The following is a 16,814-nucleotide window of genomic DNA, read 5'->3' as shown; positions in this document are numbered from 1 at the left end:
CAGCCCATCCAGCTTGGACAGCATGTTCTTTTTGTCAGTATGACCTCTAGGAGGACATTCTTTGGTCACCTCAGGTCTGTCATTCACTTGGAAAGGTCTTATGTGGTCATTTCAGTCTCTCTGGTCCAAGAAGCATATGGATCCTTCCTTCCTGCTCCCTGCAATGTCTTCATACCAGTCTCATCCATCATTCTTCCAAGATTGCGACAGCTACATGTATAATCTACTGTTCTCCACTCTCCTTGATCACATCCATGACAAGTATGATGCACATCTTGCCTCCTGTTGCAAGATACAGCAGAAGACACTCCCCCTTCATCCTCTCTTCCAACAGAGCCTCATTCATGAAGTTTTTATTTGCTTCACTGAGAGGATGGTTTGGGGGGGAAAAGTTGCAATCCCTTATGCTCCTGTCACCCCACAGACCCCCAAAGCTTGACCCCTGTTGACATCTGACTCACCCTGTCCACTTTTGGATGTACTATATCGGCATCAGATCAGCACTGCCTCTCTGTCATCCCACCTTGGCCTAGAAGTGATCTCTTCAAGATGTGACATGCACAGCCTCCCTCTAATGTGATTCCAGTGTGCCTTTCCCAGTTCCTGACATTACTTGACTCATACTTTGACATTCTGACTGTCTTTGACTCACCTATTGCCAATACTTACCAATGTTTTGACTTTGCTTACTGATTCTTCACTTTTTGGCTTGCTAGTCCTTACCAATGCTTACCAATGCTTTCCAAGACAATTACCCATCACTTACATTCCTTACTCATCAGTTACCAATCACTTACCAAGTGTTTGCACCTTGTTTTCCAAGGGCAACACCCCTGTACTGTATATAAATCACTATACTTAGATAGCAAAAAAGAAGACATCAGAGAGCCCCTCTTGCTTGCATTTTATCATCACTCAGTAATTCATTCAGCAGCTTTGATAGTTGAGACTTTATGAAGGGTCTAACTATTGTCTACTCTGCTTATCCTTGTCTATCATCAATATACTTTGCTCAAAGCCCTCCCTGAGCACAGTGCAGCTTAGGACATCAAATTAAGTCATCATCCATCCTTCTGTAGGCTGACAGCAGTCTACCCTATCGCATTCTCTCACATTCCTGCTTCTTCTTTATCAGGAGCACCCCCAACCCTCAGCACTTGTCTTTGAGTGTTGTAGCTCACAAAAACCCTCCCAAAGAACAGGTTCTACCATCTAGGTACTGCATAGGCACACCACCACTCACTCGTTTTGTCTTTTGTGTTGGTTTTGGTTGGTTTTCACCACTGAACCACACTTTGACTCACAGTGCTTGCAATGCTCAGACCATTTCTTGTGCCCAGTCCCCACTTCTCCTGTCCTCACCACCTGTGTATGAGTCTGATGACTCTGCCCATCCTGTAGGGGATGTTGTCCAACCTTGCCAAGAAGGTGGCCTGATCTATACTAGACTTCAGGAGATGGGCAAAGGTAGGGCTATAGATGCTGAGGACATTGATGCTGCAAACCACAGTGACCATGACACCCAACTCCTGAACCTCAAGAAGCTGGGGAATCTGTCCACAGCAGCATTATATGAAATACATGCTTTTGTGAAGGACATCAAGACGACAGCAGAAGAACTTGGCTGACAGCATGGGCAGTCTACATGTGACATACTCATCACTGTGGGATTTAGTGTTAAGGCTTCTCATACCAAAATTAATGAGGCCAACCTCTTCCACTCATGGTATTGGGCCACACAGCCCAAACCAGATGGTGGTATGGCTTTCCTCCCTCTCACATCTACTGTTCTAATGTCCTGACCAGCCAATTGAAATTCAATCAACAATTTGATTATGAAGGAGTACACCACCCTCATGATAGGCATCCCCAAGGATGACTTTTCAGCAAGGAGGGAAAAGTTAAAAGCCATCTATGAGTGGAGTGAGAGCTCCTCCACCATACTGACTAATCGATCTGTCAAATATATTGCAGCTAGAGTGGACAATGCAAAGACACAATTTTGTGGATTGGTATGTGGTTGCAACTGTGCAGCCATTGATTCTGATCATTCCACAGGCAGAGGTGTGGTCCAATCTTGAGGATATTGAGATAGTTGGACTGGTAATGTATGTTGGACAGGACCCTGCAGGACATCAAACTTCTGGCATATTTGGAGGCTCTGAGATGATAAGAAACTTCATCAATGAAAATGGCATTGATGTCTGGTCACTCATGGATAAGTATACTGCAATTTTCAAGTAAGTTTATTTCTTGCATGTTTCATTCAACCTCATTGGATTGTTGTAGGTGTCTCAGGAATGGCGACAGTGTGGATGCCAGGGTGGCCAGCACTGGTTCCATTGGAGATGTGGGTTCTGTGCTGGAACTACATTGCTGTACAAAGGAGACTCTGAGAGACTGCAACCACAGAGTATTCGGAAGCATGATGAAGGAGAAGATGTTGGCCACATTGAGAGATCTGTGCAGCAAGTTATTCTTGTGCTGTATGTGCATTTATCTTGATCCCTTGCTCAGTCACACATGGCATTGAAGTCAGTGATCCCCAGAGAGTTTCCTGGCACTGGCTTCTCGAGTTTTTGTGGAAGAGCCACCTCACTATTGTCAACTGGCCCCATGGTGTATCTCCACCAGGCCCTGGTTTTGAGTACAAGAAACTTAAGGCTGGCCCTCATTGTCAACTTGTAGTACCTTACCTTCAGAGAAAACTGGGTCTTTTGTATGATGGGCAAACCAATGATGAGGAAGAACAAGATAGTCTGGATGATGTGCTGGAAATTGAGATTAAGTGCTGGAATGAAGGTATTCCCTATTTTATTCATCCAGTTGGATGCTGAAGTTCTGTGTAGAGGTCATTGATAATTTGGACACTGACCCTTTGAAGGGTGAGATTGCACTTGTCAAAGCTACTGATGGTACTGTTTTGTGGCAGATCTCAGATGATCCAGAGTGGCAGAAGTCCCTCAAGGAAATGGATTGCCAGCAGCAAGGCATGGAGGTCCTTTGACAGCCACAACCCCAACTGCAGCAACAACTCCCTTTTCCCTCTCAGAAGCAACCCCACGTGGAGGCATCAAATCACAATACTATTGGTCCCCAGGTAAGTTCTGCTCTTTACTCAATATCCAGTATCTGCTGACATTTGCAAGGCTTTACAGTCTGACTATCGAACTGCGCCATGCAATCAATACTGGGATGCATGCCCCATTGTGCAAGATTCACATTGTGACCCATCCACAATTCCAAGCAATGTGCACACTCGAGAGCCTGGCCCATCCAAGCCTCCTGTGCCTGCTCTGTGATATGGGGTAGGGTTTGGTTCCTATAGTCTGATAACAAGACTAATGAAGCATCATATAGGATCTACATCGGGATAATCTTCCAAGCTGTCCTCACATGCGAGAGGCTGGCCCAGCCCAGCAGTCTTTTCCCGGATGACAATTGAGTATCCAGGTCTCTGACTTTTGGTAACAAGACTAAGGAAAAATTATGTAGGATTCTCAGGGTGACTGTATGAACTATCATGATCCTGGCCCATCTAATATCCCATATCATGTGAGTAATTCAATTGCAGAGGTTTCACTGTTGACTTGCATTCTCTCTAGCACAATCAATTTCCTCTATCTCACCAAGGATTCCATTGCATTCCATCTTGAACCAACCATCCTTACTACAATGGTCCATATACCAATGACTACTACCCTCCAACCCAGTTGGGTGAACCTCATTGGGTTAACAGGGGTAATGCTGCACAATATGAGGATGACTTCGCTGAGGAGTATATAAATGAAGATTACTACTAGTGTAGTTTTTGCTTCCCCTACAACATATTTGTCATGTGCCTGCTTGTATATTGATGTCAGCTGGTGTCAGTGATGATATTACCATCAGATTCAGGGGACAAGTCTGCAGCTCTCCACTCAGTCCTGTGCCTTTCCTATCGCTTTGTGCACCACTCGTTCCCCTCGCCGAGACCTCTCTGGGGGGGCCTCTTTTGTCTAATTCCATGGAGCCACTATTGAGATATCACCATTTTTGTGTTTGGAGGGCAGTGAGACAGTTTCAATGTAGCTCAGGATCTGATGGTCTGATCATGGTGGCTCCTTTTTTTCCATGTTTATCTATGAGTACCCAACCTGCCTTCCTGAGGCCCATGTCGATCACCCCAGCTGTTGTCCTGAGGTCATCACCTGCTTGTTTGCTTGCCTGGAGTTACCCCTATCATCTTGGGGCTGTATCTTGGTGGTTTCTCTGACACATCTCTCGCTTTTTTGCAGACTTGCACTACTAGATGACGACTCCCTGGAGATGTCTAGATTGTTGTGATTGGTGCAGTAGTTATGGAGATGTTTGCATTTTTGTGGCAAGGCCCACCCCTTGAGGTCCTCTCATCATACCTCATGCATATCTGCACCACGTCTCTTGCTTTTCGAGCCACAAATCCCTCTCACTGACCCATTTCTGGGGTGCCCTTGTTCACCCAATTCTGCTTGCTCGTTGTTGAGATATTCCCACTGTTGTGTTTGAAGGGTTTTGAGGCAGTTTAGCATATACCTCAAGATCAGGTGATCCAATCAGTGTTTTTCCCTCTTTCTCCCTGATTGCCTGGGAGTCCTCTACCACATCCCATAGTTTTGTGTCAGTTGCCCCAGCCATTACTGTTACATTTCAGTACCAGCCACTTATCAACTCTTTGTTAGGGGTGGTCCAGGGTCAAATCACATATGGTACCAATGTCCATCACATTTCCATTGCTGTTAGGCACTGTACATGATGCCTCAATCTGTATATACAATTCCCACAGTCCTAGCTACTGTGTTTGTGCCTTGTTGCTCCTCATGTTACAGCTATTTTCAAAACTGAGAGCAAGGCCAAATAAACAAAATCACACACATATAGTAGCTAAATGTTATAACTTTGATATCTCAATCAATTCAAGTTGGATCACCGCAATTTTTGCAGATTCAGAATCAGGGAAATTAGATGTAGGTCCTGGTGTAAAAATTAGACTAGTTCTAGCACTATATAAGTCTGAAAAAGCATAGGCTGATTTCACATATACAATCAAAATTGTGAGTGATCTAGGCATCTGTACATCTTAGCAAACTAATAGTGGTCTTCTATACATCAATTGTCCAGCAGGCTTTCAATGCTTTTTGGGCAGTAGAGAGCCCTCTGCTTCCAGATGTTCATTGCACATATAAGTAAGATTGGAAGCCTATTATTGCATATTTCTTCACACAAGATTCATATCCTTGGAGCCCTGTGTATCATCTGGAGAACAGTACCAAAAATTTATGCAATCATGCAGTGTGTTGTTGTGATCTGAAGTTCTACACCTAGTATTGTCTTATCTACACTTGGTGGCTGCTTACCAATCATGTGCTACCCCCTACCTGTGTCCCCTTGCCTCACATCTCAAGACTTGCTTCAAATGAAATCATAGTAGAAGGACATGAGATTGAGAAATAATACAACACTTGAGACCTGCAGAGTATGATTGCTGGATACAATTTGAATAGCATTCTTTGGGTGCCATGACTATTTCAAGCAATGATATGTATATGACATTTGGAGCCATTGAGTGAACCTGATCATGTCAGCAACTACTCATGCATATGGCTACACCCACTCAAATGCAGTTATTCACTGCTCACTGCTCATCTGGTCACTGACTTTTCATCTCTGCACATATTTTTTGGTACTGTTCTCTAGAAATTACACAGGGCTCAAAGGATATGAATCTTGTGTGAAGAATTATGCAATAATGGGCTCACAATCTTGGTTATATGTGAAATGGACATCTGCAAGGCAGACCTGTGTCTCATTGCCCTGATTCTGAATCTCCAAAAATCATGGTGATCTGACTTGAACTGATTGGTGCCATTGATTGAGCCTGTTACAATGTGACAATATATATGCCAATTGTGGGCAGAGGGCAATGTGGATGTCAGAGATACAGGGTAGGATGTCCAACATTTGCCTCTGTGGCATTTGTATAACATCTCACTGGTGTCCAGAGGGGGAGATGGGATGTCCCAACATAGCCTGAGAGGCTGCTGTGGGACATCCCACTGGTTTCTGGAAGGGGGGATGGGATGTTCCAGCATAGCCTGAAAGGCTGTTGTGGGACATCCCACTGGTTTCTGGAAGGGGGATGGGATGTCCCAACATAGCCTGAGAGGCTGTTGTGGGACATCCCACTGGCTGCTGGAGGGGGGGGGGTGGGATGTTCCAATGTAGCCTTATGATGGAAATGTGACCAGAGCTAGGATTGAAGCAACCTCTTAGGTGTTAACCAGGTGATCTGACTGCTCAGCTGTGTATATTGTCTAGGTGATAACATCAGTAGCATGGGGCATGGACCAGTGAGGTGGGAACAAAACTATGTGGAGTGCAATGCACAGAATACACCATTTCCAACATGGTCCTTCAATCTGGAAATTTTTGGAGTGCAACAAGGGTGCATGCCTCCTATGATCATGCAAATGGTCTGATAGCATTTTGGCCTTGTGTTATGTGGAGAGTGGTGTGGGACATCTGGCCAGACAGGGGGTGGGATGTCCCAACTTAGCCTTAGAGGCTGCTGTGGGACATCCCACTGCTGGCCAGATGGTGGGGAGGGATGTCCCAATGTAGGTGTAGGGGCTGTTGTGGGACATCCCACTGGTTGGCAGAGGGGGGGGAGGGATGTCCCAATGTAGCCTTATGAGGAAAATGTGACCAGTCCTAAGATTGAACCAGTGACCTCCTAGATGTTCACCAGGTGCTACAAGCCACTGGACTGGCTGCTGGAGAGTGGGGTGGGATGTCCCAATATAACCCAAGAGGGTGTTCTGGGACATAGCCTCAGTTAGTGTTGCTGTGGCTCAGCTCCAAAGGCTGACCTGCTCAACAACAAGCAGCTTAGTCACTATGACAACTATTACCAAATGTAGCCTTGTGTTGCCACATACCAAATCCACAATAATTATTTTAATACTCAATAATATAGATGTGGTATGGCCCTTGGCTTAGGACAGCTCCCTGAGCCACAGCAACACTACCCCCAGCTGCCAGAGGGGGAAGTGGGATGTCCCAATGTAGCCTTATGATGGAAATGTGACCAGAGCTGGGATTGAAGCAACCTCTTAGGTGATAAACAGTGCTCTAACAGTTGAGCAATATATATTGTCCAGGTACTAATATCAGTAGCATGGGGGTAAACCAGTGACATGGGAACAAGACTATGTGAAGAGCAATGCACCATTCCCCACTTGCTCAGAGGCTGCTGTGGGACATCCCACTGGTTGCCAGAGGGGGGGAGGGATGTACCAATGTAGCCTTAGAGGATGTTGTGGGACATCCCACTGCTTGCCAGAGGGCTGGGAGGGATGTCCCAATGTAGGCCTTAGAGGCTGTCAAGGGACATCCCACTGGTTGCCAGAGGGGGGGAGGGATGTTCCAATGTAGCCTTAGAGGCTGTTCAGGGAACATCCCACTGCTTGACAGAGGGGGGGGAGGGATGTCCCAATGTAGCCTTAGAGGCTGTCATGGGACATCCCACTGCTTGCCAGAGGGGGGAGGGATGTTCCAATGTAGCCTTAGAGGCTGTTGTGGGACATCCCACTGGTTGGCAAAGGGGAGGGTGGGATGTCCCAATGTAGGCTTAGAGGCTGTTGGGGGACATACCACTGGTTGGCAGTGGGGAGGGTGGGATGTCCCAATGTAGGCTTGGAGGCTGTTGTGGGACATCCTACTGGTTGGCAAAGGGGAGGATGGGACATCCCACTGGTTGGCAAAGGGGAGGGTGGGATGTCCCAAGGCAGCCTTGGAGGCTGCTGTGGGACATCCCAAGTCCCCTTATGAAAGTCAGTGAGATGTCCCATCCCAGCCTCAGTGGGCTATGATGGCACATCCTCCTAAGTTACCTTTGCAGACCAGCACAATGCCCCATGATGACCTCAGAGGCTCATCTGGGACATTCTGCCCTCTGCAGATGGTGTTGCAAAGGTGACCAACCCCATGTTCTATGTGGGGGACTTTGAGATATTGGCTTGTCACACAAGTGTTCAAAAACCATTCACTTCTTCCTTCATACAGTACAAATTGCATGAGGTATAGACACAAATTGATTGAATTTATTATTGCAATTTTCAAGGCAAATGTGGAGGCCCAGGTGGGTCATCTCCCTGGCAACTAGTGAGATGTCCCAATACAGCAGAATCACATTGCAAAGATGTACATGAAAAGTACTATTGTATACTACTATGCATGGTGGGATGGGAGGGGATGTATAGGTCAAAGGATACTTTGTGGATTAAATCTGTCAGAGGAGCAAGGGGGCTAGGATTTCTGCAGCTATTTCAATGCTAATATAAGCTGCACTTTCAGGAGTAGGGACCCCAGTCACCCAAGGCAGTCTTGGGACATCCCAAATAATTGCATTTGAATGGATGGCTATGTGGGAAATCCCATCTGTCCCAGGGCCTAAAAATCTGCATAGCCCTGGGACATGACCAGATGTCCCTGGGCAGACCTTGGTCTGGGAGGCTATTAGGCTGGATGGTTTGGAGAAACTATTCAGCCTAAATGCTTATGAAAAATGGTTACCTGAAGTGGAAGATGTATCATAGCTGGACTAGTTCATCCTTTGATCCCAGGTTCAGCTGATGTAAGACAATGTCATGCCATATCAGTCATTATCAGATCATTATCACTTGGTAACTCAGGTAACTCCTGTCCAATGAAATTTCTTCCCTTGGCACTGCCCCCAAGCCATTGACATGTCATTACCAGACCATTTTAATGACCCTAATAAGGAAATACATGAGCATTGTCAGCCAGCAGCATTAATATGTGCCTCGAAAATTTGTGACATTATGTGACACAATGTGTGACATAGAGTAACCAGCCTGTACCTGCAGAGGCATACATGGTAAATACAGTGTATTAACAAGTGAAATACATGGGGAGCATGGTCTGTTTTGCCAAAAGGATCTCTCCTCATTGTGCACAAGCTCTAAACTTAATAAGGTTGGAGGATAGATTGAGTGAGATTTGGGGATCACCTCCATACTGCATGCAGCCAGCTTCAAGTTCCTTGCACAACTTGATAAGCTCACTGCAAGTTGGCACCATGACATCTCTGGAGTCACCTTCATCACTGTCATCACTGTCATTGATGTCAATGACCTCACCATTTTCCACAGCTGTCTCTGAGCGCACTGCATCAGCAATGGCTTTGATACTCCCATCCAATACAAACTCTGGGAATTCCCTTTCCTCCGGTGGCTCAACTAGTTCATCAACAGATGGCAGCTTGCCAAAAATGCAATTCTGTTCCTTTAAGCAATGGACAGATTCCATCACTTCAGATTCCACCAAGGCAAGTTGGCTTGGCTTCTGTGCAGGATTGGAGATTGCCACAAGTGTGGGAATGTGGATTTTGATCCCAGAGTGAGACAATGCAGCAGTGTGGTGAGCTGAGACTGTCGAGTGCTGTATCATTGTCTTCAGATTCCATGACAACCTTCAGCACAGGCTGCTAGTCACTGTCAACATACTTTTCTCCAAGATGATTGTATAAGTTACTTTCTACCTTTGGCAGTGGCATGAGGCCAGCAGCATACTGATGAATAAAATCCCATGCAATGGGATCCATGTGAGCAGGAAGAAATGACTCAGAGTGGTCCCTATGACACAAGATGTCAGTATAAGCCATTGCCAACTGTAGTCAGTATGTATGGTTGAATTTTGGTATGATTCCAGCAATGTTAGATTGTGTCAGCTGACATGGCCTCCCAAGCTGCCTTAGCCATAGTCATTCCCTCCAGTAAGCTGAGATTGTAAATGTCATGCTTGCCAGCTGCATCCTGATCAACTGCTTGAGCACAGAAATTATGGCAATACAAAGCCTTGAAACAATGGATTACACCAGCATCACATGGTTGAACAAAAGGTGTCATATTTGGTTCGAAAAGTTTGAGTAAAATGTTGGAAGGCTCATAAGAAACCTTATGTCCATTAAAATTATCAATGGAAAGGCATATCTTTCACCATTCATGCTTCATGTGGAGACAAGTCTCTTGAGCCATCTAGAATGACAACAAGTCAGTTGATTACAAAGCTGATAAGATAAGAACACACTCTTCAAATATGGATGGTGTCATCCATGCCTTATTATTATTCCGATAATAAAAGCCATATTGCTCTGGTTGTCTGCTTTTTAAAGCAATGAGGTTTTGCTTGAAAATTGGCTCAAGTTTTTCACTCCCATCAGCATTGCATGCGAGTCCAATGGTAATATGAAACTTTTCTTTCTTTTTTCCACTAAGTTGGTGTGTTGCCAAACCACAATCGGGTGGGGCACTAGCACTGAGTCAGATGACATAATCATAAATGGTGAGACCTGCTTACTATGGGAACAGTGCTGTCTCATCAAAATTACAGTGATCTTGTGGTGAAAATCTTGCCAGGATTTTTTGGAATCATTGTTGCTCAGTCTCAACTGCCACAGGGTCTACTGAGCCTGCCTCTCCATGTCGTCAATGCTCCCAAATCTTGTAGGTCTTGCAGAATGAGTGCAGCCACCCTTCTCCTAGCAGCCTTTCCTCTTTAGGAACCTGAAACTCATCCTTGAATCTACTGCATTTCTCTCATAACATTGGGCCTGTAACAGTATCTCCTTTATTTTCCATATGCAGAACCCATAAGTATAGTGCCTGTTCTACATCAGGATGTGTAACAATGCATGGTCTCTTTGAAGAGAGTGTGGCAGGGTTGGTGTTGATGCAAGCTTCCATTTTAGGATGATCTCATAACTTCTGTGACAGGGTGGACTGGTCAAAGAGAAGTGCCCCAGTTGCGAGAGTGCTGAAATGCTAAACTATATCAGCCTGAGGAACATTGGGATGTGAGTCAACATAGGAGTAGACAGCCATCCAGTCAGAAAGAGTGAGATTTTGCTGACAGGAAGTTTTTGGAAGCTGAGCAGATGTCTGAGGAGCATTTTCCACTCCTATTTTGTGCTGTTTCACAGGTGGGGCAGTTTTCAGGGGATTACAAGGCTTTCTTTTCAAGATGTCTGGCATGGTTGAGTGAGGTCTGGTAAAGTTAAGTTGTTCCACCCCTCCTGGTGCCTACATATACTATTGAAGTACAATACACTTAGCTATTTGGGCAACTCATAATGCATAAAGTGAGGTGCAATAGCATGCATTATGCATTATGCATATGTGAGCCATTGTGAGGGGCTCCCACCTGCAGTTGCATAAAATCCTTTGCATTAGCCATTTTATGCATAATTATGTAATGCATTACGAGGTATTCTACTGTAATGATTCTCATATATTGTTTGATCCTACTTGACCCATATGCATACTCTGACATATTTTGTGCCTAGTCTACCCTATAAAATGGGTTATGTAGCATACTGATGGGAGTCCTTTTTTCTACTTCAAATAAGACATACCCTTGTGTCTGGAAATCCAAATAGTGTCAAGGATTCTTCTTGTTGTGCTGCCATTAAAAGACCTTCACTTCTTATTGATGTTACATATTTTTTTCCTGCCTTCAAAAGTCTTAAACTTGAACCAAAAACAAAATGCTTCAATACCTTCTCCTCCATTTGCAGATTGATCCCCTGTGAAGATATGAGTAAGTATCCAATACACTTGATAAGAGAAATGGTTAATACCCATGCAACTGTTCACTGAGCCACAAGGGCTCAAACACCATCATTACCCCCCAGCCTAGGCACTGACATTGTCAATAAATCTCCACTCCCAAAACTGACTCCACTAGGAAGTCAATACTCCACCCCCATCAAAAGGCATGGTCACTGATAACATCCAAAGTTACAGTGATGTGGTTAGAATTGGCATGAGGGATCCAAGCCAGGCACCTGAAGGAGTTGCCACAATTGTCCCCTGGCTCGAGATCTAGCTTGCCAATTAGACCCAGGCTTGAGAGCTACCTCACCAATGCACCTTGGCTTGAGGAAATACCTCACCCACTCAGCCAGGCTTGAGAGTCACCTCACCAATGTGCCCTGGCTTGAGGACTATCTCACCAACATTTCCTGGCTCGAGAGCTACCTTGCCAGTGTATCCCAGTAACACTTAGACCCCAGAAGCTGTAAAGGCTCATTCTGTTAGAGTCTGGGTACTGACTCACAAAGTAAACAAGAACTTACCTATTGATGTCTGATGTGACTCCATCTTCCCTACAAGCAAAGTAGGATGTCGAACATGGTGACTGGACAAAAGTTGTGCACAAACAATTGCATGAATGATGTGCTCATAGTATGCTGAGATCCAATCAGAACAATGCCATCTGAAAGGCCACAAAATGACTGACCCCAGATGAGCAAGACAGGATCCAAAGGAGGTCGCTGTCACTGACAAGAAACAATCTAGAAAGCTCCATGTCTGAAGGCAATGAGCCCTCAACCAAGGGAAATTACAAAGGAAAGGGACCTGACCTGAAGAACTGGGGGAACCTGAACCTTAGTGAAAATGAGGTGAACCCAGAAGTGCAACACACTGCCCTTGCATCCTCGAACATCACAAATAAGTTAGCCAAGGGAGGCGATGATAGCTAGCCCAGTCCCTTGCAGAGAAATAGTCAGAAGGATGCCATGCCAGCCAGTAAGGGCACTCCCCAGAACCCTAATAGTGTCAAATGAACCTCTAAGGAAGAAAAGTCAAAGTGTAAAGCTAAGAATAAAAGGTCTGCACCAATGCTGTCAAAGACTCTTCCCAACCTGGTGAAAGACATGGTTGATAGCATTGTATGCCAGGACCACAAATGACATGAATGACAAAAGACTCCAAGAACCATGGAGCCTGTAAAGCAAATTAACCCTAAAAGCTATATTGGACTAGCATTTAAACATCTCGAGAAGGATGAGAAATGCACCAGTGAGACAAAGAAGAAATACAAGTCTTCTTGCCAATGTGTATCATCAGATGATAGTGACTCTGACTCCAACTTGAATGATGACTCTGAGACCAATCCCTCAAGTGACAACACAAGCTTGGACTCATCCAGTCCTTCGAGTTCAAACTCTAGCACCTTTACTGATGATGAATCATCTTCAAGCTCAGATGACATGTCAAGCACAACCAGCAGCTCTTCTAACTCCAGTGAATCCTTGACCTAGCTCTAGTAGGTCAAGGGCTTACCTGCATGAGGACAGCTGTGCTCTCAACTGGTAAGATTTCTTACTTCTCTGATTGCATAAACCAAAGAAAAGGTCCAGATCACACTGCAAGATGACACTGAAACTGATCCCACATACAAAGTATGATGGGTCAGACAACCCTCATGCATTCCACTGCTTCATCACTGAGGGAACAGCATATGTTGAGGATGGGCATGTAGAAATGAAGAGAGGCATGTGCATTTTATCACACTACCTAATGGGAAAGGCACATGAGTTCTATGTGCATGAGGTATCTGGAGATCCTTACAAGTGGAGGTTATTGGACTTCTTTACAGAGTTATATAACTACTGCTTCCCCATCAATTTCCAAATGCAGCAGGAAGAAAAGCTCCAGTCATGTTACCAGAACTCAAAGACTGTTAAAAACTACCTGTATGAGCTCAACAAGATCTGGAATATGATCAGAAGACCAATGAATGTACCAAGGCACATAAGTTTTGGTCTGGCCTATGCAAAGAACTTCAGCATGATCTGTGGAGAGAAAAACTGAACCCTGAGGTCTCAATGCTGAAGAAAGTTGTGGCATCTGCAGAGATCCTTGAGATCATGCAATCCATAACCAGGGATTGGTCCCATAAATCACGAAGACAGAGAAGTAAGAAATGTACCAGTGAGAGCACAGCTGTCTCAGCAGGTAAGCCAGAAAGCTCGAAACATAGGTGATGCTGCACCTGCAGAAGGAGATACAAGGGCAACAGAAATCAAAGGGATCCTGCACCTGCTGAGTCCTCCAGGAGTGGAGGATGGCACACAAGACATCAGGACAAGTGTAGGCATGACAACCCTAAGTTGAGCAAAGAGGAGTGAGAGCACCATAAGGTGGAAGGTCTCTGCTTCATCTGCCATAAGTCCAGTCACTTTTCGAGAAACTGTCCTGATCGACATACTGTGTCCTCATCCAACAAACCTCCAAGTCTTACCAGCTTTGGAGTGGATGTGGATTTTGGAGATGTCAAATGTCAGCACCACCTAGCCAGGTCAACTGAAGATGACCCCAAAGTTTCTGTAAATTTTATTCAAACTTGGGGACCTAGGGTCCAAGACAATGATGATGTACCTGAAAATGATCTCCCAGAACTCAAGAGTGTCTCAGATGACAATGATGATGAAGCCAGACTTAGTGATAATATCACTACTGATGAGGATAACCCACCCACTGGAACATGGATATATGTATAAAATTGATGACCATTCTGTAGGTACCAATCTCTGGGGACCTGGATTGGACACCCCATGGAGGAGCATGGTATGGATTGGTTAGCTGGGATCTGCTACCCAGGCAATGATCTGGACTCATTGTGTACCTTCATGGACTCTCAATTCCTCATCTACAACTTGGGCAATGGACAACATATGATTGTGGAAAGCAAGAGGGATGTATTAGGGTGGGAAGACGAGATCCAAGTTGACACTCACCTCCTGAACAATCCCACATTACAACTTGATAATTGGTATTGGTTTAGAAAAGGGGAATGTGCAGGCATCCCAAAAGCTGAGAGCGAGCCAGAACTTGGAAAGCCCCTCCAATGGGGTGACCTCTCAAAGACTGAATCATTGCCAAACTTGAGGAGTATGGTTTGCAGGTTCTGGAAGGAGAGAATGCAGGTGATTCACATGTGTTAGAAGGGATGAGACAACAATCAAGGTGATTGACTACCATATGGCACTGTGTTTTGAACTCCCAACAGAAAGGGTGACCACACCCTACTTTGATGTCATTTGCTGGCATGCTAAAAAGCTCTTCCATGCATGCATGGATTTGATGAGCCTTGACCCTTTCAAGGATGACAACATTGGAATCCAATCCTTGACTAAAGATGAGGATCTTGAGGATGTGAATAATGATCATCATGACCCTGAAGAGGATGTACAGTGTAGTGCAATCCACCTTAATGGTACTACCATTCATAATGGTGGTCAGATGACCCTTCAATGAAATGCTTCAATAGCCAAGGACTACACATGGAAGATACCAAAACCATTGGTGGTGGTAGTGCACATCAATGGCCACCCTGCATGTGCCCTAATTGATATGGGATTGCTGGCTGACTTCATGTCAGTAATGCTCACCAAGCAGCTGAAAGTGAAACAGATCCCACTTGAAAAACCACTTACCATACAACTGGCAGTGCAAGGGTCACACTCGAAGGTGAACTTCAGAATGAAAGTATGCCTGCAGTACCAAGGCATAGATTGTGAATGACACTTTGACATGAAGAACTTGCAAAACTATGACCTTATCCTTGGAACACCATTCCTATATCAGCACAAAGTGATGGTGGGGCTACACTCCCCAAGAGTGGTGATTGGTAGTACAACCCCGACTGAAATGAGAGGCAAACAAGTGTCAACCCTAGAGTCACATGCTACAGGAAATATATCATGAAAGCATTGAAAGGGTGCAAGAAAATACTTACAAGAATTAGCAAAGCCATTGTGCTCCCAAGTTGGCACTATGGCATTGCCCCCATTCGGAGCGAATTAACCACGAGATCCCACTCATAGATGAGAAGAAAATCTACCCATGGTGGCTGTCTAGGTGCCCAGAGGCATTACAAGCCTTTGTGGACTGAAAAGAAGAATGCATACCTGAAGACGGGCTGCTGGGAACTGACCTGCAGGCACAGAATACTTGCCCTATGTCGTTAATCCCAAAGGCAGGGAATCCTCCTTGCCTCCATGTGGTGGTTGACCTGCAGGAACAGAACAAGAATACTCGAAAGCTGTCATCCCCAATGCTGGAAATGGATGGAATCCTCAGACATGTTGCCAATAAGCCATATTGTTCAATAATCAATGGTGCAGACATGTATGAACAGATCTGAGTTATCCCTGAACATGTTGAGCAAATGGCAGTGACTACCACTGATGGAAACATGGTTAGCCTTGTTGTACAGCAAGGTGATTGCAATGTACCTGCCACTTATCAGGCCTTGATGAATCACATCTTCAGTGAGCACATTGGCACATTCATGGACTATGTATCTGGACAATATAATCATCTATTAAAATATGCTGGAAGAGCATGTATGCCATGTCAAGACAGTTCTCAAAGTCCTCACTCAAGAAAAACTGTATCTTAGTGAGAAGAAACTGAGGTTCCTCTGCAAAGAGGTAAAGATCCTTGGGCACATCGTCACTAATGATGGGATAAAGATGGTTCCTGAAAAGGTCAACCAAATACTGAACTGGAAGGTCCCTACAAATCACACATTGTGCAAAGGATTCATTGGGTCAGTAGGTTACCTTGCTGATGATGTCCACAAAGTACACATACCTTTGGGGGTACTTGCAGAAGCAAGTGCAGAGACCCACCCCTTTTGATGGACTTACACCAAACAGCACACTTTTGAGACAGTAAAGCTATATGTTGCTGCTTGTGCATAACATTGCCATGTGCTGCTGAATTACAGCCCTGATTGTGACCCCATCTGGGTGGTGACTGATGCTTTTGGCAATGGTATTGGGGGTGTGATCATGCAGGGGAAGGATTGGAAAATGGCAAAGGTTGCCACATTCTACTCTGCAAAAATGTCATCAGCTCAATGAAACTACCCCATGCACAAACAAGAACTCCTTGCAGGAGTTGAGACGATGCTAAGGCACT

The 16,814-nt window shown here is 45.0% G+C and overlaps 3 protein-coding genes across 3 annotated transcripts; 1 reads left to right on the top strand and 2 right to left on the bottom strand.

Moving 5' to 3' along the window:
• Nucleotides 1–1,457: 1,457 nt before the first annotated feature.
• Nucleotides 1,458–3,302, top strand: F5J12DRAFT_892977 (uncharacterized protein; the record flags this gene model as incomplete). The annotated part of the gene is made up of 9 exons (XM_051747619.1): nt 1,458–1,589; nt 1,641–1,787; nt 1,842–2,012; nt 2,059–2,240; nt 2,290–2,486; nt 2,518–2,802; nt 2,850–2,998; nt 3,053–3,100; nt 3,150–3,302. 9 exons carry the CDS (start codon nt 1,458–1,460, stop codon nt 3,300–3,302), a joined length of 1,464 nt encoding a protein of 487 aa, XP_051599723.1.
• An 884-nt stretch (nt 3,303–4,186) lies between these two features.
• F5J12DRAFT_783017 (uncharacterized protein) lies at nt 4,187–4,656 on the bottom strand (the record flags this gene model as incomplete). The annotated part of the gene is made up of 3 exons (XM_051742803.1): nt 4,187–4,312; nt 4,398–4,514; nt 4,555–4,656. The coding sequence occupies 3 exons, from the start codon at nt 4,654–4,656 to the stop codon at nt 4,187–4,189; spliced, it is 345 nt and encodes a 114-aa protein (XP_051599722.1).
• Nucleotides 4,657–8,859: 4,203 nt separating this feature from the next.
• On the bottom strand, nt 8,860–9,643 carry F5J12DRAFT_783016 (uncharacterized protein; the record flags this gene model as incomplete). Its single annotated transcript, XM_051742802.1, has 3 exons — nt 8,860–8,900; nt 9,105–9,511; nt 9,546–9,643. 3 exons carry the CDS (start codon nt 9,641–9,643, stop codon nt 8,860–8,862), a joined length of 546 nt encoding a protein of 181 aa, XP_051599721.1.
• Nucleotides 9,644–16,814: the final 7,171 nt, after the last annotated feature.

Source organism: Pisolithus orientalis, assembly GCF_024613125.1.
Source record: "Pisolithus orientalis strain OTSU chromosome Unknown F5J12scaffold_15, whole genome shotgun sequence".
Lineage (NCBI taxonomy): Eukaryota > Fungi > Basidiomycota > Agaricomycetes > Boletales > Pisolithaceae > Pisolithus > Pisolithus orientalis.
The sequence above is the reverse complement of the archived record's forward strand: the minus strand, read 5'-3'. Positions and strand labels throughout refer to the sequence as shown.